At 37.0% G+C, this 26,795-nt stretch overlaps 1 protein-coding gene across 1 annotated transcript in view; it reads left to right on the plus strand.

Moving 5' to 3' along the window:
• The window catches only part of grhl2b (grainyhead-like transcription factor 2b), a 136,668-nt gene that overhangs the window by 82,330 nt on the left and 27,543 nt on the right, over positions 1-26,795 (plus strand). Inside the window, exon 12 of the mRNA XM_042309971.1 lies at positions 25,222-25,259. Within this exon, the coding sequence (XP_042165905.1) occupies positions 25,222-25,259 (38 nt within the window). The remainder of the gene's footprint in view (positions 1-25,221; positions 25,260-26,795) is intronic.

Raw genomic sequence — 26,795 nt, forward strand, 5'->3', positions numbered from 1 at the left:
GATACGGTCTAACGATGCCTTGGTTAACTTATCAACAGTCTGATATGGTCTAACGATGCCTTAGTTAACTTATGAAAGATCTGATACATTATCGGTCTAACGATGCCTTGGTTAACTTATCAATGATCTGATATGGTCTCACGATATCTTCGTTAACTTATCAACAATCTGATACGGTCTAACGATGCCTTGGTTAACTTATCAACAATCTGATACGGTCTAACGGTGCCTTGGTTAACTTATCAATGATCTGATATGGTCTAACGATGCCTTGGTTAACTTATCAACAATCTGATATGGTCTAACGGCGCCTTGGTTAACTTTTCATTGATCTGATTTGGTCTAACGATGCCTTGGTTAACTTATCAACAATCTGATACGGTCTAACGATGCCTTGGTTAACTTATCAACAATCTGATACGGTCTAACGATGCCTTCGTTAACTTATCAACAAACTGATATGGTCTAATGGTGCCTTGGTTAACTTTTCAATGATCTGATACGGTCTAACGATGCCTTGGTTAACTTATCAACAATCTGATACGGTCTAACGATGCCTTGGTTAACTTATCAACAATCTTACACGGTCTATCGATGCCTTGTTAACTTATCAATGATCTGATATGGTCTAACGATGCCTTGGTTAACTTATCAACAATCTGATATGGTCTAACGGCGCCTTGGTTAACTGATGAAAGATCTGACTTATTATCGGTCTAACGATACCTTGGTTAACTTATCAAATCTGATATGGTCTAACGATGCCTTGGTTAACTTATGAAAGATCTGATACATTATCGGTCTAACGATGCCTTGGTTAACCTATCAACAAACTGATATGGTCTAACGGTGCCTTGGTTAACTTATCAATGATCTGATACGGTCTAACGATGCCTTGGTTAACTTATCAACAATCTGATACGGTCTAACGGTGACTTGGTTAACTTATCAATGATCTGATACGGTCTAACGATGCCTTGGTTAACTTATGAAAGATCTGATATGGTCTAACGATGCCTTGGTTAACTTATCAACAATCTGATACGGTCTAATGATGCCTTGGTTAACTTATCAACAATCTGATACGGTCTAACGATGCCTTGGTTAACTTATGAAGATCTGATACATTATCGGTAAAACGATGCCTTGGTTAACTTATCAATGATCTGATATGGTCTAATGATGGCTTGGTTAACTTATAAACAATCTGATATGGTCTAACAGTGCCTTGGTAACTGATGAAAGATCTGATGCATTATCGGTCTAACGATGCCTTGGTTAACTTATCAATGATCTGATATGGTCTAACGATGCCTTGGTTAACTTATCAACAAACTGATTTGGTCTAATGGTGCCTTGGTTAACTTTTCAATGATCTGATACGGTCTAAAGATGCCTTGGTTAACTTTTCAATGATCTGATATGGTCTAACGATGCCTTGGTTAACTTATCAACAATCTGATATGTTCTAACGATGCCTTGGTTAACTCATCAATGATCTGATATGGTATAACGATGCCTTGGTTAACTCATCAATGATCTGATATGGTCTAACGATGCCTTGGTTAACTCATCAATGATCTGATATGGTCTAACGATGCCTTGGTTAACTTATCAACAATTTGATACGGTCTAACGATGCCTTGGTTAACTTATCAACAATCTGATATGTTCTAACGATGCCTGGTTAACTTATCAACAATCTGATATGATCTAACGGTGCCTTGGTTAACTTATGAAAGATCTGATTCATCATCGGTCTAACGATACCCGTTAACTTATCAACGATCTGATACGGTGCCTTGGTTAACTGATGAAAGATCTGATGCATTATCGATCTAACGATGTCTTCGTTAACTTATCAATGATCTGATATGGTCTAACGATGCCTTGGTTAACTTATCAATGATCTGATATGATCTAACGGTGCCTTGGTTAACTTATGAAAGATCTGATTCATCATCGGTCTAACGATGCCTTGGTTAACTTATCAACAATCTGATATGGTCTAACGATGCCTTGGTTAACTTATCAATGATCTGATATGGTCTAACAATGCCTTGGTTAACTTATCAACAATCTGATATGGTCTAACGATACCTTGGTTAACTTATCAATGATCTGATATGGTCTAAAGATGCCTTGGTTAACTTATCAATGATCTGATATGGTCTAACGATGCCTTGGTTAACTTATCAATGATCTGATATGGTCTAACGGTGCCTTGGTTAACTTATGAAAGATCTGATACATTATCGGTAAAACGATGCCTTGGTTGACTTATAAATGATCTGATATGGTCTAACGGTGCCTTGGTTAACTGATGAAAGATCTGATGCATTATCGGTCTAACGATGCCTTGGTTAACTTTTCAATGATCTTATATGGTCTAACGATGCCTTGGTTAACTTATCAATGATCTGATATGGTCTAAAGATGCCTTGGTTAAATTATCAATGATCTGATATGGTCTAACGATGCCTTGGTTAACTTATCAATGATCTGATACGGTCTAACGATGCCTTGGTTAACTTATCAACAATCTGATATGGTCTAACGATGCCTTGGTTAACTTATGAAAGATCTGATATGGTCTAACGATGCCTTGGTTAACTTATCAACAATCTGATACGGTCTAATGATGCCTTGGTTAACTTATCAACAATCTGATACGGTCTAACGATGCCTTGGTTAACTTATCAACAATCTTCTACGGTCTAACGATGCCTTGGTTAACTTATCAACAATCTGATATGGTCTAACGATGCCTTGGTTAACTTATCAATGATCCGATATGGTCTAACGATGCTTTGGTTAACTTATCAACAATCTGATACGGTCTAACGATGCCTTGGTTAACTTATCAACAATCTGATATGGTCTAGCGATGCCTTGGTTAACTTATGAAAGATCTGATATGGTCTAACAATGCCTTGGTTAACTTATCAACAATCTGATATGGTCTAACAATGCCGTGGTTAACTTATGAAAGATCTGATACATTATCGGTCTAACGATGCCTTGGTTAACTTATCAACAATCTGATATGGTCTAAGCGATGCCTTGGTTAACTTATGAAAGATCTGATATGGTCTAACAATGCCTTGGTTAACTTATCAACAATCTTATACGGTCTAACGATGCCTTGGTTAACTTAATCAACAATCTGATATGGTCTAACGGTGGCTTGGTTAACTTATGAAAGATCTGATACATTATCGGTAAAACGATGCCTTGGTTAACTTATGAAAGATCTGATACATTATCGGTAAAACGATGCCTTGGTTAACTTATCAATGATCTGATATGGTCTAATGATGCCTTGGTTAACTTATCAACGATCTGATATGGTCTAACAGTGCCTTGGTAACTGATGAAAGATCTGATGCATTATCAGTCTAACGATGCCTTGGTTAACTTATCAATGATCTGATATGGTCTAACGATGCCTTGGTTAACTTATCAATGATCTGATTTGGTCTAACGATGCCTTGGTTAACTTATCAACAAACTGATATGGTCTAATGGTGCCTTGGTTAACTTTTCAATGATCTGATACGGTCTAACGATGCCTTGGTTAACTTATCAACAATCTGATACGGTCTAACGATGCCTTGGTTAACTTATCAACAGTCTGATATGGTCTAACGATGCCTTGGTTAACTTATCAACAATCTGATACGGTCTAACGATGCCTTGGTTAACTTATCAACAGTCTGATATGGTCTAACGATGCCTTAGTTAACTTATGAAAGATCTGAAACATTATCGGTCTAACGATGCCTTGGTTAACTTATCAACAATCTGATATGGTCTAACAGTGCCTTGGTAACTGATGAAAGATCTGATGCATTATCAGTCTAACGATGCCTTGGTTAACTTATCAATGATCTGATATGTTCTAACGATGCCTTGGTTAACTTATCAACAAACTGATATGGTCTAATGGTGCCTTGGTTAACTTTTCAATGATCTGATATGGTCTAACGATGCCTTGGTTAACTTATCAACAATCTTATACGGTCTAACGATGCCTTGGTTAACTTATCAATGATCTGATATGGTCTAACGATGCCTTGGTTAACTTATCAACAGTCTGATATGGTCTAAAGATGCCTTGGTTAACTTATCAATGATCTGATATGGTCTAACGATGCCTTGGTTAACTTATCAATGATCTGATACGGTCTAACGATGCCTTGGTTAACTTATCAACAATCTGATATGGTCTAACGATGCCTTGGTTAACTTATGAAAGATCTGATATGGTCTAACGATGCCTTGGTTAACTTATCAACAATCTGATACGGTCTAATGATGCCTTGGTTAACTTATCAACAATCTGATACGGTCTAACGATGCCTTGGTTAACTTATCAACAATCTTCTATGGTCTAGCGATGCCTTGGTTAACTTATGAAAGATCTGATATGGTCTAACGATGCCTTGGTTAACTTATCAACAATCTGATATGGTCTAACAATGCCGTGGTTAACTTATGAAAGATCTGATACATTATCGGTCTAACGATGCCTTGGTTAACTTATCAATGATCTGATATGGTCTAACGATATCTTCGTTAACTTATCAACAATCTTATACGGTCTAACGATGCCTTGGTTAACTAATCAACAATCTGATATGGTCTAACGGTGGCTTGGTTAACTTATGAAAGATCTGATACATTATCGGTAAAACGATGCCTTGGTTAACTTATGAAAGATCTGATACATTATCGGTAAAACGATGCCTTGGTTAACTTATCAATGATCTGATATGGTCTAATGATGCCTTGGTTAACTTATCAACGATCTGATATGGTCTAACAGTGCCTTGGTAACTGATGAAAGATCTGATGCATTATCAGTCTAACGATGCCTTGGTTAACTTATCAATGATCTGATATGGTCTAACGATGCCTTGGTTAACTTATCAACAAACTGATATGGTCTAATGGTGCCTTGGTTAACTTTTCAATGATCTGATACGGTCTAACGATGCCTTGGTTAACTTATCAACAATCTGATACGGTCTAACGATGCCTTGGTTAACTTATGAAAGATCTGATACATTATCGGTAAAACGATGCCTTGGTTAACTTATCAATGATCTGATATGGTCTAACGATGCCTTGGTTAACTTATCAATGATCTGATATGGTCTAACGATGCCTTGGTTAACTTATCAATGATCTTATATGGTCTAACGATGCCTTGGTTAACTTATCAATGATCTGATACGGTCTATGCCTTGGTTAACTTATCAACAATCTGATATGGTCTAACGATGCCTTGGTTAACTTATGAAAGATCTGATATGGTCTAACGATGCCTTGGTTAACTTATCAACAATCTGATATGGTCTAACAATGCCTTGGTTAACTTATCAACAATCTTCTACGGTCTAGCGATGCCTTGGTTAACTTATGAAAGATCTGATATGGTCTAACGATGCCTTGGTTAACTTATCAACAATCTGATATGGTCTAACAATGCCGTGGTTAACTTATGAAAGATCTGATACATTATCGGTCTAACGATGCCTTGGTTAACTTATCAATGATCTGATATGGTCTAACGATATCTTCGTTAACTTATCAACAATCTTATACGGTCTAACGATGCCTTGGTTAACTAATCAACAATCTGATATGGTCTAACGGTGCCTTGGTTAACTTATGAAAGATCTGATACATTATCGGTAAAACGATGCCTTGGTTAACTTATGAAAGATCTGATACATTATCGGTAAAACGATGCCTTGGTTAACTTATCAATGATCTGATATGGTCTAATGATGCCTTGGTTAACTTATCAACGATCTGATATGGTCTAACAGTGCCTTGGTAACTGATGAAAGATCTTATGCATTATCAGTCTAACGATGCCTTGGTTAACTTATCAATGATCTGATATGGTCTAACGATGCCTTGTTAACTTATCAACAATCTGATTTGGTCTAACGATGCCTTGGTTAACTTATCAACAAACTGATATGGTCTAATGGTGCCTTGGTTAACTTATCAATGATCTGATATGGTCTAACGATGCCTTGGTTAACTTATCAATGATCTGATATGGTCTAACGATGCCTTGGTTAACTTATCAACAAACTGATATGGTCTAATGATGCCTTGGTTAACTTATCAATGATCTGATATGGTCTAACGATGCCTTGGTTAACTTATCAATGATCTGATTTGGTCTAACGATGCCTTGGTTAACTTATCAACAAACTGATATGGTCTAATGGTGCCTTGGTTAACTTATCAACAAACTGATATGGTCTAATGGTGCCTTGGTTAACTTATCAATGATCTGATATGGTCTAACGATGCCTTGGTTAACTTATCAATGATCTGATATGGTCTAACGGTGCCTTGGTTAACTTATCAATGATCTGATATGGTCTAACGATGCCTTGGTTAACTTATCAATGATCTGATACGGTCTAACGATGCCTTGGTTAACTTATCAACAATCTGATATGGTCTAACGATGCCTTGGTTAACTTATGAAAGATCTGATATGGTCTAACGATCTGTTAACTTATCAACAATCTATACGGTCTAATGATGCCTTGGTTAACTTATCAACAATCTGATACGGTCTAACGATGCCTTGGTTAACTTATCAACAATCTTCTACGGTCTAACGATGCCTTGGTTAACTTATCAACAATCTGATATGGTCTAACGATGCCTTGGTTAACTTATCAATGATCGATATGGTCTAACGATGCTTTGGTTAACTTATCAACAATCTGATACGGTCTAACGATGCCTTGGTTAACTTATCAACAATCTGATATGGTCTAACGATGCCTTGGTTAACTTATGAAAGATCTGATTTGGTCTAACGATGCCTTGGTTAACTTATCAACAATCTGATACGGTCTAACAATGCCTTGGTTAACTTATCAATATCTGATACATTATCGGTCTAACGATGCCTTGGTTAACTTATCAATGATCTGATATGGTCTAACGATATCTTCGTTAACTTATCAACAATCTTATACGGTCTAACGATGCCTTGGTTAACTAATCAACAATCTGATATGGTCTAACGGTGGCTTGGTTAACTTATGAAAGATCTGATACATTATCGGTAAAACGATGCCTTGGTTAACTTATGAAAGATCTGATACATTGTCGGTAAAACGATGCCTTGGTTAACTTATCAATGATCTGATATGGTCTAATGATGCCTTGGTTAACTTATCAACGATCTGATATGGTCTAACAGTGCCTTGGTAACTGATGAAAGATCTGATGCATTATCAGTCTAACGATGCCTTGGTTAACTTATCAATGATCTGATATGGTCTAACGATGCCTTGGTTAACTTATCAATGATCTGATTTGGTCTAACGATGCCTTGGTTAACTTATCAACAAACTGATATGGTCTAATGGTGCCTTGGTTAACTTATCAATGATCCGATATGGTCTAACGATGCCTTGGTTAACTTATCAACAATCTGATACGGTCTAACGATGCCTTGGTTAACTTATCAATGATCTGATATGGTCTAACGATGCCTTGGTTAACTTATCAACAATCTGATACGGTCTAACGATGCCTTGGTTAACTTATCAACAGTCTGATATGGTCTAACGATGCCTTAGTTAACTTATGAAAGATCTGATACATTATCGGTCTAACGATGCCTTGGTTAACTTATCAACAATCTGATACGGTCTAACGATGCCTTGGTTAACTTATCAACAATCTGATACGGTCTAACGATGCCTTGGTTAACTTATAAATGATCTGATTTGGTCTAACGATGCCTTGGTTAACTTATCAACAATCTGATACGGTCTAACAATGCCTTGGTTAACTTATCAATATCTGATATGGTCTAACGATGCCTTGGTTAACTTATCAATGATCTTATATGGTCTAACGATGCCTTGGTTAACTTATCAATGATCTGATATGGTCTAAAGATGCCTTGGTTAACTTATCAATGATCTGATATGGTCTAACGATGCCTTGGTTAACTTATCAATGATCTGATGCGGTCTAACGATGCCTTGGTTAACTTATCAACAATCTGATATGGTCTAACGATGCCTTGGTTAACTTATGAAAGATTTGATATGGTCTAACGATGCCTTGGTTAACTTATCAACAATCTGATACGGTCTAACGATGCCTTGGTTAACTTATCAACAATCTGATACGGTCTAACGATGCCTTGGTTAACTTATAAATGATCTGATTTGGTCTAACGATGCCTTGGTTAACTTATCAACAATCTGATACGGTCTAACAATGCCTTGGTTAACTTATCAATATCTGATACATTATCGGTCTAACGATGCCTTGGTTAACTTATCAATGATCTGATATGGTCTAACGATATCTTCGTTAACTTATCAACAATCTTATACGGTCTAACGATGCCTTGGTTAACTTATCAACAATCTTATACGGTCTAACGGTGCCTTGGTTAACTTATGAAAGATCTGATACATTATCGGTAAAACGATGCCTTGGTTAACTTATGAAAGATCTGATACATTGTCGGTAAAACGATGCCTTGGTTAACTTATCAATGATCTGATATGGTCTAATGATGCCTTGGTTAACTTATCAACGATCTGATATGGTCTAGCAGTGCCTTGGTAACTGATGAAAGATCTGATGCATTATCAGTCTAACGATGCCTTGGTTAACTTATCAATGATCTGATATGGTCTAACGATGCCTTGGTTAACTTATCAACAATCTGATACGGTCTAACGATGCCTTGGTTAACTTATCAACAGTCTGATATGGTCTAACGATGCCTTAGTTAACTTATGAAAGATCTGATACATTATTGGTCTAACGATGCCTTGGTTAACTTATCAATGATCTGATATGGTCTAACGATGCCTTGGTTAACTTATCAACAATCTGATATGGTCTGGTGCCTTGGTTAACTTATCAATGATCTGATATGGTCTAACGATGCCTTGGTTAACTTATCAATGATCTGATTTGGTCTAACGATGCCTTGGTTAACTTATCAACAAATCTGATATGGTCTGATGCCTTGGTTAACTAATATGGTCTAATGGTGCCTTGGTTAACTTATCAATGATCTGATATGGTCTAACGATGCCTTGGTTAACTTATCAATGATCTGATATGGTCTAAAGATGCCTTGGTTAACTTATCAATGATCTGATATGGTCTAACGATGCCTTGGTTAACTTATCAATGATCTGATACGGTCTAACGATGCCTTGGTTAACTTATCAACAATCTGATATGGTCTAACGATGCCTTGGTTAACTTATGAAAGATCTGATATGGTCTAACGATGCCTTGGTTAACTTATCAACAATCTGATACGGTCTAATGATGCCTTGGTTAACTTATCAACAATCTGATACGGTCTAACGATGCCTTGGTTAACTTATCAACAATCTGATATGGTCTAACGATGCCTTGGTTAACTTATCAACAATCTGATATCTGATGCCTTGGTAACTTATCAAACGATATGGTCTAACGATGCTTTGGTTAACTTATCAACAATCTGATACGGTCTAACGATGCCTTGGTTAACTTATCAACAATCTGATATGGTCTAGCGATGCCTTGGTTAACTTATGAAAGATCTGATATGGTCTAACAATGCCTTGGTTAACTTATCAACAATCTGATATGGTCTAACAATGCCGTGGTTAACTTATGAAAGATCTGATACATTATCGGTCTAACGATGCCTTGGTTAACTTATCAATGATCTGATATGGTCTAACGATATCTTCGTTAACTTATCAACAATCTTATACGGTCTAACGATGCCTTGGTTAACTAATCAACAATCTGATATGGTCTAACGGTGGCTTGGTTAACTTATGAAAGATCTGATACATTATCGGTAAAACGATGCCTTGGTTAACTTATGAAAGATCTGATACATTATCGGTAAAACGATGCCTTGGTTAACTTATCAATGATCTGATATGGTCTAATGATGCCTTGGTTAACTTATCAACGATCTGATATGGTCTAACAGTGCCTTGGTAACTGATGAAAGATCTGATGCATTATCAGTCTAACGATGCCTTGGTTAACTTATCAATGATCTGATATGGTCTAACGATGCCTTGGTTAACTTATCAATGATCTGATTTGGTCTAACGATGCCTTGGTTAACTTATCAACAAACTGATATGGTCTAATGGTGCCTTGGTTAACTTTTCAATGATCTGATACGGTCTAACGATGCCTTGGTTAACTTATCAACAATCTGATACGGTCTAACGATGCCTTGGTTAACTTATCAATGATCTGATTTCGTCTAACGATGCCTTGGTTAACTTATCAACAATCTGATACGGTCTAACGATGCCTTGGTTAACTTATCAACAGTCTGATATGGTCTAACGATGCCTTAGTTAACTTATGAAAGATCTGATACATTATCGGTCTAACGATGCCTTGGTTAACTTATCAACAATCTGATACGGTCTAACGATGCCTTGGTTAACTTATCAACAATCTTATACGGTCTAACGATGCCTTGGTTAACTTATCAACAATCTGATATGGTCTAACGATGCCTTGGTTAACTTATCAACAATCTGATACGGTCTAACGATGCCTTGGTTAACTTATCAACAGTCTGATATGGTCTAACGATGCCTTAGTTAACTTATGAAAGATCTGATACATTATCGGTCTAACGATGCCTTGGTTAACTTATCAATGATCTGATATGGTCTAACGATATCTTCGTTAACTTATGAAAGATCTGATACATTATCGGTAAAACGATGCCTTGGTTAACTTATGAAAGATCTGATACATTATCGGTAAAACGATGCCTTGGTTAACTTATCAATGATCTGATATGGTCTAATGATGCCTTGGTTAACTTATCAACAATCTGATATGGTCTAACAGTGCCTTGGTAACTGATGAAAGATCTGATGCATTATCAGTCTAACGATGCCTTGGTTAACTTATCAATGATCTGATATGTTCTAACGATGCCTTGGTTAACTTATCAACAAACTGATATGGTCTAATGGTGCCTTGGTTAACTTATCAACAATCTGATACGGTCTAACGATGCCTTGGTTAACTTATAAATGATCTGATTTGGTCTAACGATGCCTTGGTTAACTTATCAACAATCTGATACGGTCTAACAATGCCTTGGTTAACTTATCAATATCTGATATGGTCTAACGATGCCTTGGTTAACTTATCAATGATCTTATATGGTCTAACGATGCCTTGGTTAACTTATCAATGATCTGATATGGTCTAAAGATGCCTTGGTTAACTTATCAATGATCTGATACGGTCTAACGATGCCTTGGTTAACTTATCAACAATCTGATATGGTCTAACGATGCCTTGGTTAACTTATGAAAGATCTGATATGGTCTAACGATGCCTTGGTTAACTTATCAACAATCTGATACGGTCTAATGATGCCTTGGTTAACTTATCAACAATCTGATACGGTCTAACGATGCCTTGGTTAACTTATCAACAATCTGATACGGTCTAACGATGCCTTGGTTAACTTATCAACAATCTGATATGGTCTAACGATGCCTTGGTTAACTTATCAATGATCTGATATGGTCTAACGATGCCTTGGTTAACTTATCAACAATCTGATACGGTCTAACGATGCCTTGGTTAACTTATCAACAATCTGATATGGTCTAGCGATGCCTTGGTTAACTTATGAAAGATCTGATATGGTCTAACAATGCCTTGGTTAACTTATCAACAATCTGATATGGTCTAACAATGCCGTGGTTAACTTATGAAAGATCTGATACATTATCGGTCTAACGATGCCTTGGTTAACTTATCAATGATCTGATATGGTCTAACGATATCTTCGTTAACTTATCAACAATCTTATACGGTCTAACGATGCCTTGGTTAACTAATCAACAATCTGATATGGTCTAACGGTGGCTTGGTTAACTTATGAAAGATCTGATACATTATCGGTAAAACGATGCCTTGGTTAACTTATGAAAGATCTGATACATTATCGGTAAAACGATGCCTTGGTTAACTTATCAATGATCTGATATGGTCTAATGATGCCTTGGTTAACTTATCAACGATCTGATATGGTCTAACAGTGCCTTGGTAACTGATGAAAGATCTGATGCATTATCAGTCTAACGATGCCTTGGTTAACTTATCAATGATCTGATGGTCTATGCCTTGGTTAACTTATCAAATCTGATTTGGTCCGATGCCTTGGTTAACTTATCAACAATCTGATATGGTCTAATGGTGCCTTGGTTAACTTATCAATGATCTGATACGGTCTAACGATGCCTTGGTTAACTTATCAACAATCTGATACGGTCAACGATGCCTTGTTAACTTATCAATGGTGGTCTAACGATGCCTTGGTTAACTTATCAACAATCTGATACGGTCTAACGATGCCTTGGTTAACTTATCAACAGTCTGATATGGTCTAACGATGCCTTAGTTAACTTATGAAAGATCTGATACATTATCGGTCTAACGATGCCTTGGTTAACTTATCAACAATCTGATACGGTCTAACGATGCCTTGGTTAACTTATCAACAATCTTATACGGTCTAACGATGCCTTGGTTAACTTATCAACAATCTGATATGGTCTAACGATGCCTTGGTTAACTTATCAACAATCTGATACGGTCTAACGATGCCTTGGTTAACTTATCAACAGTCTGATATGGTCTAACGATGCCTTAGTTAACTTATGAAAGATCTGATACATTATCGGTCTAACGATGCCTTGGTTAACTTATCAATGATCTGATATGGTCTAACGATATCTTGTTAACTTATGAAAGATCTGATACATTATCGGTAAAACGATGCCTTGGTTAACTTATGAAAGATCTGATACATTATCGGTAAAACGATGCCTTGGTTAACTTATCAATGATCTGATATGGTCTAATGATGCCTTGGTTAACTTATCAACAATCTGATATGGTCTAACAGTGCCTTGGTAACTGATGAAAGATCTGATGCATTATCAGTCTAACGATGCCTTGGTTAACTTATCAATGATCTGATATGGTCTAACGATGCCTTGGTTAACTTATCAATAATCTGATATGGTCTAACGATGCCTTGGTTAACTTATCAATGATCTGATACGGTCTAACGATGCCTTGGTTAACTTATCAACAATCTGATATGGTCTAACGATGCCTTGGTTAACTTATCAATGATCTGATATGGTCTAACAATGCCTTGGTTAACTTATCAACAATCTGATATGGTCTAACGATACCTTGGTTAACTTATCAATGATCTGATATGGTCTAAAGATGCCTTGGTTAACTTATCAATGATCTGATATGGTCTAACGATGCCTTGGTTAACTTATCAATGATCTGATATGGTCTAACGGTGCCTTGGTTAACTTATCAACAATCTGATATGGTCTAACGATGCCTTGGTTAACTTATGAAAGATCTGATATGGTCTAACGATGCCTTGGTTAACTTATCAACAATCTGATACGGTCTAATGATGCCTTGGTTAACTTATCAACAATCTGATACGGTCTAACGATGCCTTGTTAACTTATCAACAATCTGATACGGTCTAACGATGCCTTGGTTAACTTATCAACAATCTGATATGGTCTAACGATGCCTTGGTTAACTTATCAATGATCTTATATGGTCTAACGATGCCTTGGTTAACTTATCAATGATCTGATATGGTCTAAAGATGCCTTGGTTAACTTATCAATGATCTGATATGGTCTAACGATGCCTTGGTTAACTTATCAATGATCTGATGCGGTCTAACGATGCCTTGGTTAACTTATCAACAATCTGATATGGTCTAACAATGCCGTGGTTAACTTATGAAAGATCTGATACATTATCGGTCTAACGATGCCTTGGTTAACTTATCAATGATCTGATATGGTCTAACGATATCTTCGTTAACTTATCAACAATCTTATACGGTCTAACGATGCCTTGGTTAACTAATCAACAATCTGATACATTATTGGTCTAACGATGCCTTGGTTAACTTATGAAAGATCTGATACATTATCGGTAAAACGATGCCTTGGTTAACTTATGAAAGATCTGATACATTATCGGTAAAACGATGCCTTGGTTAACTTATCAATGATCTGATATGGTCTAATGATGCCTTGTTAACTTATCAACGATCTGATATGGTCTAACAGTGCCTTGGTAACTGATGAAAGATCTGATGCATTATCAGTCTAACGATGCCTTGGTTAACTTATCAATGATCTGATATGGTCTAACGATGCCTTGGTTAACTTATCAACAATCTGATACGGTCTAACGATGCCTTGGTTAACTTATCAACAAACTGATATGGTCTAATGGTGCCTTGGTTAACTTTTCAATGATCTGATACGGTCTAACGATGCCTTGGTTAACTTATCAACAATCTGATACGGTCTAACGATGCCTTGGTTAACTTATCAATGATCTGATTTGGTCTAACGATGCCTTGGTTAACTTATCAACAATCTGATACGGTCTAACGATGCCTTGGTTAACTTATCAACAATCTTATACGGTCTAACGATGCCTTGGTTAACTTATCAACAATCTGATATGGTCTAACGATGCCTTGGTTAACTTATCAACAATCTGATACGGTCTAACGATGCCTTGGTTAACTTATCAACAGTCTGATATGGTCTAACGATGCCTTAGTTAACTTATGAAAGATCTGATACATTATCGGTCTAACGATGCCTTGGTTAACTTATCAATGATCTGATATGGTCTAACGATATCTTCGTTAACTTATGAAAGATCTGATACATTATCGGTAAAACGATGCCTTGGTTAACTTATGAAAGATCTGATACATTATCGGTAAAACGATGCCTTGGTTAACTTATCAATGATCTGATATGGTCTAATGATGCCTTGGTTAACTTATCAACAATCTGATATGGTCTAACAGTGCCTTGGTAACTGATGAAAGATCTGATGCATTATCAGTCTAACGATGCCTTGGTTAACTTATCAATGATCTGATATGTTCTAACGATGCCTTGGTTAACTTATCAACAAACTGATATGGTCTAATGGTGCCTTGGTTAACTTTTCAATGATCTGATACGGTCTAACGATGCCTTGGTTAACTTATCAATGATCTGAAACGATGCCTTGTTAACTTATCAACAATCTGATACGGTCTAACAATGCCTTGGTTAACTTATCAATGATCTTAACGATGCCTTGGTTAACTTATCAATGATCTGATATGGTCTAAAGATGCCTTGTTAACTTATCAATGATCTGATATGGTCTAACGATGCCTTGGTTAACTTATCAATGATCTGATACGGTCTAACGATGCCTTGGTTAACTTATCAACAATCTGATATGGTCTAACGATGCCTTGGTTAACTTATGAAAGATCTGATATGGTCTAACGATGCCTTGGTTAACTTATCAACAATCTGATACGGTCTAATGATGCCTTGGTTAACTTATCAACAATCTGATACGGTCTAACGATGCCTTGGTTAACTTATCAACAATCTGATATGGTCTAACGATGCCTTGGTTAACTTATCAATGATCTGATATGGTCTAACAATGCCTTGGTTAACTTATCAACAATCTGATATGGTCTAACAATGCCGTGGTTAACTTATGAAAGATCTGATACATTATCGGTCTAACGATGCCTTGGTTAACTTATCAATGATCTGATATGGTCTAACGATATCTTCGTTAACTTATCAACAATCTTATACGGTCTAGCGATGCCTTGGTTAACTTATGAAAGATCTGATACATTATCGGTCTAACGATGCCTTGGTTAACTTATGAAAGATCTGATACATTATCGGTAAAACGATGCCTTGGTTAACTTATGAAAGATCTGATACATTATCGGTAAAACGATGCCTTGGTTAACTTATCAATGATCTGATATGGTCTAATGATGCCTTGGTTAACTTATCAACGATCTGATATGGTCTAACAGTGCCTTGGTAACTGATGAAAGATCTGATGCATTATCAGTCTAACGATGCCTTGGTTAACTTATCAACAATCTGATACGGTCTAACGATGCCTTGGTTAACTTATCAATGATCTGATTTGGTCTAACGATGCCTTGGTTAACTTATCAACAATCTGATACGGTCTAACGATGCCTTGGTTAACTTATCAACAGTCTGATATGGTCTAACGATGCCTTAGTTAACTTATGAAAGATCTGATACATTATCGGTCTAACGATGCCTTGGTTAACTTATCAACAATCTGATACGGTCTAACGATGCCTTGGTTAACTTATCAACAATCTTATACGGTCTAACGATATCTTGGTTAACTTATCAACAATCTGATACGGTCTAATGATGCCTTGGTTAACTTATCAACAGTCTGATATGGTCTAACGATGCCTTAGTTAACTTATGAAAGATCTGATACATTATCGGTCTAACGATGCCTTGGTTAACTTATCAATGATCTGATACGGTCTAACGATGCCTTGGTTAACTTATCAACAGTCTGATATGGTCTAACGATGCCTTAGTTAACTTATGAAAGATCTGATACATTATCGGTAAAACGATGCCTTGTTAACTTATGAAAGATCTGATACATTATGGTAAAACGATGCCTTGGTTAACTTATCAACGATCTGATATGGTCTAACAGTGCCTTGGTAACTGATGAAAGATCTGATGCATTATCAGTCTAACGATGCCTTGGTTAACTTATCAATGATCTGATATGGTCTAACGATGCCTTGGTTAACTTATCAACAAACTGATATGGTCTAATGGTGCCTTGGTTAACTTTTCAATGATCTGATACGGTCTAACGATGCCTTGGTTAACTTATCAACAATCTGATATGGTCTAACAGTGCCTTGGTAACTGATGAAAGATCTGATGCATTATCAGTCTAACGATGCCTTGGTTAACTTATCAACAATCTGATACGGTCTAACGATGCCTTGGTTAACTTATCAACAGTCTGATATGGTCTAACGATGCCTTAGTTAACTTATGAAAGATCTGATACATTATCGGTCTAACGATGCCTTGGTTAACTTATCAACAATCTGATACGGTCTAACGATGCCTTGGTTAACTTATCAACAATCTTATACGGTCTAACGATGCCTTGGTTAACTTATCAACAATCTGATATGGTCTAACGATGCCTTGGTTAACTTATCAACAATCTGATACGGTCTAACGATGCCTTGGTTAACTTATCAACAGTCTGATATGGTCTAACGATGCCTTAGTTAACTTATGAAAGATCTGATACATTATCGGTCTAACGATGCCTTGGTTAACTTATCAATGATCTGATATGGTCTAACGATATCTTCGTTAACTTATCAACAATCTGATAAGGTCTAACGGTGCCTTGGTTAACTTATGAAAGATCTGATACATTATCGGTAAAACGATGCCTTGGTTAACTTATCAATGATCTGATATGGTCTAATGATGCCTTGGTTAACTTATCAACAATCTGATATGGTCTAACAGTGCCTTGGTAACTGATGAAAGATCTGATGCATTATCAGTCTAACGATGCCTTGGTTAACTTATCAATGATCTGATATGTTCTAACGATGCCTTGGTTAACTTATCAACAAACTGATATGGTCTAATGGTGCCTTGGTTAACTTATCAATGATCTGATGGTCTAACGATGCCTTGGTTAACTTATCAACAATCTTATACGGTCTAGCGATGCCTTGGTTAACTTATGAAAGATCTGATACATTATCGGTCTAACGATGCCTTGGTTAACTTATCAACAATCTGATACGGTCTAACGATGCCTTGGTTAACTTATCAACAGTCTGATATGGTCTAACAATGCCTTAGTTAACTTATGAAAGATCTGATACATTATCGGTCTAACGATGCCTTGGTTAACTTATCAACAATCTGATATGGTCTAACGATGCCTTGGTTAACTTATCAACAATCTGATACGGTCTAACGATGCCTTGGTTAACTTATCAACAATCTGATACGGTCTAACGATGCCTTGGTTAACTTATCAATGATCTGATTTGGTCTAACGATGCCTTGGTTAACTTATCAACAGTCTGATATGGTCTAACGATGCCTTAGTTAACTTATGAAAGATCTGATACATTATCGGTCTAACAATGCCTTGGTTAACTTATCAATGATCTGATATGGTCTAACGATATCTTCGTTAACTTATCAACAATCTTATACGGTCTAACGGTGCCTTGGTTAACTTATCAATGATCTGATATGTTCTAACGATGCCTTGGTTAACTTATCAACAAACTGATATGGTCTAATGGTGCCTTGGTTAACTTTTCAATGATCTGATACGGTCTAACGATGCCTTGGTTAACTTATCAACAATCTGATACGGTCTAACGATGCCTTGGTTAACTTATCAACAATCTGATATGGTCTAACGATGCCTTGGTTAACTTATCAACAATCTGATACGGTCTAACGATGCCTTGGTTAACTTATCAACAGTCTGATATGGTCTAACGATGCCTTCGTTAACTTATCAACAATCTGATACGGTCTAACGATGCCTTGGTTAACTTATCAACAATCTGATACGGTCTAACGATGCCTTGGTTAACTTATCAACAATCTTATACGGTCTAACGATGCCTTGGTTAACTTATCAATGATCTGATATGGTCTAACGATATCTTCGTTAACTTATCAACAATCTGATACGGTCTAACGATGCCTTGGTTAACTTATCAACAATCTGATACGGTCTAACGATGCCTTGGTTAACTTATCAACAATCTTATACGGTCTAATGATGCCTTGGTTAACTTATCAACAATCTGATATGGTCTAACGATGCCTTGATTAACTTATCAATGATCCGATATGGTCTAACGATGCCTTGGTTAACTTATCAACAATCTGATACGGTCTAACGATGCCTTGGTTAACTTATCAACAGTCTGATATGGTCTAACGATGCCTTAGTTAACTTATGAAAGATCTGATACATTATCGGTCTAACGATGCCTTGGTTAACTTATCAATGATCTGATATGGTCTAACGATATCTTCGTTAACTTATCAACAATCTTATACGGTCTAACGATGCCTTGGTTAACTTATCAACAATCTGATAAGGTCTAACGGTGCCTTGGTTAACTTATGAAAGATCTGATACATTATCGGTAAAACGATGCCTTGGTTAACTTATGAAAGATCTGATACATTATCGGTCTAACGATGCCTTGGTTAACTTATCAATGATCTGATATGGTCTAACGATATCTTCGTTAACTTATCAACAATCTTATACGGTCTAACGGTGCCTTGGTTAACTTATGAAAGATCTGATACATTATCGGTAAAACGATGCCTTGGTTAACTTATGAAAGATCTGATACATTATCGGTAAAACGATGCCTTGGTTAACTTATCAATGATCTGATATGGTCTAATGATGCCTTGGTTAACTTATCAACAATCTGATATGGTCTAACAGTGCCTTGGTAACTGATGAAAGATCTGATGCATTATCAGTCTAACGATGCCTTGGTTAACTTATCAATGATCTGATATGTTCTAACGATGCCTTGGTTAACTTATCAACAAACTGATATGGTCTAATGGTGCCTTGGTTAACTTTTCAATGATCTGATACGGTCTAACGATGCCTTGGTTAACTTATCAACAATCTGATACGGTCTAACGATGCCTTGGTTAACTTATCAATGATCTGATTTGGTCTAACGATGCCTTGGTTAACTTATCAACAATCTGATACGGTCTAACAATGCCTTGGTTAACTTATCAACAGTCTGATATGGTCTAACGATGCCTTCGTTAACTTATCAACAATCTGATACGGTCTAACTATGCCTTGGTTAACTTATCAACAAACTGATATGGTCTAATGGTGCCTTGGTTAACTTTTCAATGATCTGATACGGTCTAACGATGCCTTGGTTAACTTATCAATGATCTGATATGGTCTAACGATATCTTCGTTAACTTATCAACAATCTGATATGGTCTAACGGTGCCTTGGTTAACTTATCAACAATCTGATACGGTCTAACGATGCCTTGGTTAACTTATCAACAATCTTATACGGTCTAATGATGCCTTGGTTAACTTATCAACAATCTGATATGGTCTAACGATGCCTTGATTAACTTATCAATGATCCGATATGGTCTAACGATGCCTTGGTTAACTTATCAACAATCTGATACGGTCTAACGATGCCTTGGTTAACTTATCAACAGTCTGATATGGTCTAACGATGCCTTAGTTAACTTATGAAAGATCTGATACATTATCGGTCTAACGATGCCTTGGTTAACTTATCAATGATCTGATATGGTCTAACGATATCTTCGTTAACTTATCAACAATCTTATACGGTCTAACGATGCCTTGGTTAACTTATCAACAATCTGGTAAGGTCTAACGGTGCCTTGGTTAACTTATGAAAGATCTGATACATTATCGGTAAAACGATGCCTTGGTTAACTTATGAAAGATCTGATACATTATCGGTAAAACGATGCCTTGGTTAACTTATCAATGATCTGATATGGTCTAATGATGCCATGGTTAATTTATCAACAATCTGATATGGTCTAACAGTGCCTTGGTAACTGATGAAAGATCTGATGCATTATCAATCTAACGATGCCTTGGTTAACTTATCAATGATCTGATATGGTCTAACGATGCCTTGGTTAACTTATCAACAAACTGATATGGTCTAATGGTGCCTTGGTTAACTTTTCAATAACCTGATACGGTCTAACGATGCCTTGGTTAACTTATCGATGATCTGATATGGTCTAAAGATGCCTTGGTTAACTTATCAATGATCTGATATGGTCTAACAATGCCTTGGTTAACTTATCAATGATCTGATACGGTCTAACGATGCCTTGGTTAACTTATCAATGATCTGATATGGTCTAACAATGCCTTGGTTAACTTATCAATGATCTGATACGGTCTAACGATGCCTTGGTTAACTTATCAATGATCTGATATGGTCTAACGATGCCTTGGTTAACTTATCAATGATTTTATATGGTCTAAAGATGCCTTGGTTAACTTATCAATGATCTGATATGGTCTAACGATGCCTTGGTTAACTTATCAATGATCTGATACGGTCTAACGATGCCTTGGTTAACTTATCAATGATCTGATATGGTCTAACGATGCCTTGGTTAACTTATCAACAATCTGAGATGGTCTAACGAGGCCTTGGTTACCTTATCAACAATCTGATATGGTCTAACGATGCCTTGGTTAACTTATGAAAGATCTGATATGGTCTAACGATGCCTTGGTTAACTTATCAACAATCTGATATGGTCTAACGATGCCTTGGTTAACTTATGAAAGATCTGATATGGTCTAACGATGCCTTGGTTAACTTATCAATGATCTGATATGGTCTAACGATATCTTCGTTAACTTATCAACAATCTTATACGGTCTAACGATGCCTTGGTTAACTTATCAACAATCTGATACGGTCTAACGATGCCTTGGTTAACTTATCAACAATCTTATACGGTCTAACGATGCCTTGGTTAACTTATCAATGATCCGATATGGTCTAACGATGCCTTGGTTAACTTATCAACAATCTGATACGGTCTAACGATGCCTTGGTTACCTTATCAACAGTCTGATATGGTCTAACGATGCCTTAGTTAACTTATGAAAGATCTGATACATTATCTGTCTAACGATGCCTTGGTTAACTTATCAATGATCTGATATGGTCTAATGATGCCTTGGTTAACTTATCAACAAACTGATATGGTCTAACGATGCCTTGGTGCTACTTATCCCGGATCCGGGATCGTGACTACGGCTCAAGCTCATTAGCATAACGCAAAATGCAAAAAAATATTCTTAGAAATATTTAACCTCCACACATTAACAAGTCCAATAGCTCAAATGAAAGATAAACACCTTGTTCATCTACCCAGCAAGTCAGATTTCTAAAATGTTTTACGGCGAAAACATAGCACACATTTATATTAGACCACCACCGAAACAAAAGGCAAGCGATGCCATTTTGTCCCAGAAAATATAAAATTTAAAAGTAGGATTAAAAAATAAATAATTCACTAACCTTTTGAAAATCTTCATCAGATGACAGTAATATTACATGTTACACAGTACTTTTTTTTTTTTTTTCAATAATATGCCATTAATATCCATAAATCTCTGTTTACAATGACGACATTTCAAAAAATGCTACTCAAAATGTCCGGAGAAATTATGATAGCTCCGACAGATAACGTCAGATAACAAGCAATAAACATGACTAAATATACATGTTCTACATATAGTTACAAAGATACACTTCTTCTTAATACAACCGCTGTGTTACATTTATTTTTAACGTTACAGAATTCGTTCACTAGTCTATGCTATGAGACGGCGCTCAGATATTAGCAGTGTCTCCTCTACGTTTGGAGTCCACAGAAACCCAAAATAACCACATAAATATTCCCTTACCTTTGATGTTCTTCGATCAGAAGACGTAGAAGGAGTCATACTTACCCAATACATCGTTTGGTTTCAAGTTCTGCGTCTTTGTATTAGCATATGCTAACAGCTTCAGCTGAAATGCACCCAAAATAACTCCTGCTCCTTCTGGTCCCGCACTCTTGCGCATCAAAACTTCAAAATTACATATTATATCTCGACTAAACTGGTCAAACTAAGTGCAGAATCGAGCAAAATGATGTTTTTATCATGTAAAACAATGATAATCGCAACAAACGAACCGGCTTCAACTGGTGTCTCTTGGAAAAGAACGTTCCCAAATCGGCCGCGGCAATAGAGTGCATGTATTTGAGAGTGACCCGGGCATTTTCGCCCGCCAAAGGATGAGGGCGCGGAAATTCAAACAATGAACGTGCCAATTGAAAGCAGATATGCGCTGAACAAATACATACTGTTCCCAGATCGGTAGCTGCCTGGGAAGGGTGGGGGCGATGACGTCAAAGTTGACCCAACTTTTCTCTTGACAAGAGATAGTTTGGGAGAAAGGCTGCCCTGAGAGTTCTGCTTTACATACAGACATAATTTTAACGGTTTTAGAAACTTTAGAGTGTTTTCTATTCAATAATAATTATTATATGCATATATTAGCAATTTTGGAAAAAAATATTTTCAGTTTACTATGGGCACGCACTTCCTCCAAAGGGGGCAGTATTCAGCCATAAGCTCAAGAGGTTAACTAATCAACAATCTGATATGGTCTAACGTTGCCTTGGTTAACTTATGAAAGATCTGATACATTATCGGTAAAACGATGCCTTGGTTAACTTATGAAAGATCTGATACATTATCGGTAAAACGATGCCTTGGTTAACTTATCAATGATCTGATATGGTCTAATGATGCCTTGGTTAACTTATCAACAAACTGATATGGTCTAATGGTGCCTTGGTTAACTTTTCAATGATCTGATACGGTCTAACGATGCCTTGGTTAACTTATCAACAATCTGATATGGTCTAACAATGCCTTGGTTAACTTATCAACAATCTGATATGGTCTAACGATGCCTTGGTTAACTTATCAATGATCTGATATGGTCTAAAGATGCCTTGTTAACTTATCAACAATCTTATACGGTCTAACGATGCCTTGGTTAACTTATCAATGATCTGATATGGTCTAACGATGCCTTGGTTAACTTAACCAATGATCTGATACGGTCTAACGATGCCTTGGTTAACTTATCAATGATCTGATATGGTCTAACGATGCCTTGGTTAACTTATCAATGATTTGATATCGTCTAAAGATGCCTTGGTTAACTTATCAATGATCTGATATGGTCTAAAGATGCCTTGGTTAACTTATCAATGATCTGATATGGTCTAACGATGCCTTGGTTAACTTAACTTATCAATGATCTGATACGGTCTAACGATGCCTTGTTAACTTATCAATGATCTGATATGGTCTAACGATGCCTTGGTTAACTTATCAATGATTTGATATGGTCTAAAGATGCCTTGGTTAACTTATCAATGATCTGATATGGTCTAACGATGCCTTGGTTAACTTATCAACAATCTGATATGGTCTAACGAGGCCTTGGTTAACTTATCAACAATCTGATATGGTCTAACGGTGCCTTGGTTAACTTATGAAAGATCTGATACATTATCGGTAAAACAATGCCTTGGTTAACTTATGAAAGATCTGATAGATTATCGGTAAAACGATGCCTTGGTTAACTTATCAATGATCTGATATGGTCTAATGATGCCTTGGTTAACTTATCAACAATCTGATATGGTCTAACAGTGCCTTGGTAACTGATGAAAGATCTGATGCATTATCAGTCTAACGATGCCTTGGTTAACTTATCAATGATCTGATATGGTCTAACGATATCTTCGTTAACTTATCAACAATCTTATACGGTCTAACGATGCCTTGGTTAACTTATCAACAATCTGATAAGGTCTAACGGTGCCTTGGTTAACTTATGAAAGATCTGATACATTATCGGTAAAACGATGCCTTGGTTAACTTATCAATGATCTGATATGGTCTAATGATGCCTTGGTTAACTTATCAACAATCTGATATGGTCTAACAGTGCCTTGGTAACTGATGAAAGATCTGATGCATTATCAATCTAACGATGCCTTGGTTAACTTATGTAAGATCTGATATGGTCTAACGATGCCTTGGTTAACTTATCAATGATCTGATATGGTCTAACGATATCTTCGTTAACTTATCAACAATCTGATACGGTCTAATGAGGCCTTGGTTAACTTATCAACAATCTGATACGGTCTAATGAGGCCTTGGTTAACTTATCAATGATCTGATACGGTCTAATGAGGCCTTGGTTAACTTATCAATGATCTGATACGGTCTAACGATTTCTTGGTTAACTTATCAATGACCTTTGTAGAGAATCTAGAGATGTGTCTAGAAGAAAGGTCAGTTTGTAGACGCTTGGTTTTCTCCTCTTGTAACCAGTCTGAGAGTTTGTAGGGCCACATCTTTTATTGACTTTTTACAGATTGTCAAATATATGCCTTTAAGCTATTTGAAGGAATGATACATAACATATTTAGATTTCTGTTTCATTACTTATATGTATATTTGCCTATGTTATGTACATACTTAATGCTGACGTTGCCAATGTGCTATTCTTTCCCAGGTATTTGCCTTTAACACAGAAGAAATTGAGAGAGGAGGGTGAGTGTTCACATGTGGATACATTCACATGCAAATATCCACTGAGTGTACAAAACATTAGGAACACCTTCCTAATATTTAGTTGCACCCCCTTTTGCCCTCAGAAAAGCCTCAATTCGTTGGACATGGACTCTACAAGGTGTTGAAAGCGTTACACAGGGACGCTGGACCATGTTGACTCCCATGCCTCCCACAGTTGTGTCAAGTTGGCTGGATGTCCTTTGGGTGGTAGAACATTCTTGATGCACACGGGAAACTGTTGGGCATGAAAAACCCAGCAGCGTTGCAGTTCTTGACTCAAACCGGTGCACCTGGCATCTACTACCATACCCTGTTCAAAGACACTTACATCCTTTGTCTTGCCCATTCACCCTCTGATTGGCACACATACACAATCCATGTCTCATTTGGCCCAAGGCTTAAAAATCATTCTTTAACCTGTCTCCTCCCTTTCATCCACACTGATTGAAGTGAATTTAACAAGTGACATCAATAAGGGATCATAGCTCTCACATGGATTCCCCTGGTCAGTCTATGTCATGGAAAGAGCAGGTGTTCCTAATGTTTTGTGCACTCAATCTAAACCTCACATATGTAAAATGGGACCAACTCAATCCCACACATACAGTTGAAGTCGGAAGTTTACATACACCTTAACCAAATGCATTTAAAGTCAGTTTTTCACAATTCCTGACATTTAATCTTAGCAAGAATTCCATGTCTTAGGTCAGTTAGGATCACCACTTTATTTTAAGAATGTGAAATGTCAGAATAATATTAGAGAGAATGATTTATTTCAGATTTGATTTCTTTCATCACATTTCCAGTGGGTCAGAAATGTACGTACACTCAATTAGTATTTGGTAGCATTGCCTTTTAAATTGTTTAACTTGGGTCAAACATTTGGGTAGCCTTCCACAAGCTTCCCACAATAAGTGGGATGAATTCCTTGTGACAGAGCTGGTGTAACTGAGTCAGGTTTGTAGGCCTCCTTGCTCGCACACGCTTTTTCGGTTCTGCCCACACATTTTCTATAGGATTGAGGAAAGGGCTTTGTGATGGCCCCTCTGTTGTCCTTAAGCCATTTTGCCACAACTTTGGAAGTATGCTTGGGGTCATTGTCCATTTGGAAGACCCATTTACGACCAAGCTTTTAACTTCCTGACTGCTGTCTTGAGATGTTGCTTCAATAAATCAACGTAATTTTCTACCCTCATGATGCCATCTATTTTGTGGAGTGCACGAGTCCCTCCTGCAGCAAGGCACCCCCACAACATGATGCTGCAACCCCCGTGCTTCATGGTTGGGATGGTGTTCTTTGGCTTGCAAGCCTCCCTCTTTTTCCTCCAAACATAACAATGGTCATTATGGCCAAACAGTTCTATTTTTGTTTCATCAAACCATCATTTTTCTCCAAAAAAGTACAATCTTTGTCCCCATGTGCAGTTGCAAACCATAGTCTGGCTTTTTTTATGGCGGTTTTGGAGCAGTGGCTTCTTCCTTGCTGAGCGGCCTTTCAGGTTATATCGATATAGG

The sequence above is a fragment of the Oncorhynchus tshawytscha genome, linkage group LG31 (genome assembly GCF_018296145.1).
Source record: "Oncorhynchus tshawytscha isolate Ot180627B linkage group LG31, Otsh_v2.0, whole genome shotgun sequence".
In the NCBI taxonomy this organism is placed as follows: Eukaryota; Metazoa; Chordata; class Actinopteri; order Salmoniformes; family Salmonidae; genus Oncorhynchus; species Oncorhynchus tshawytscha.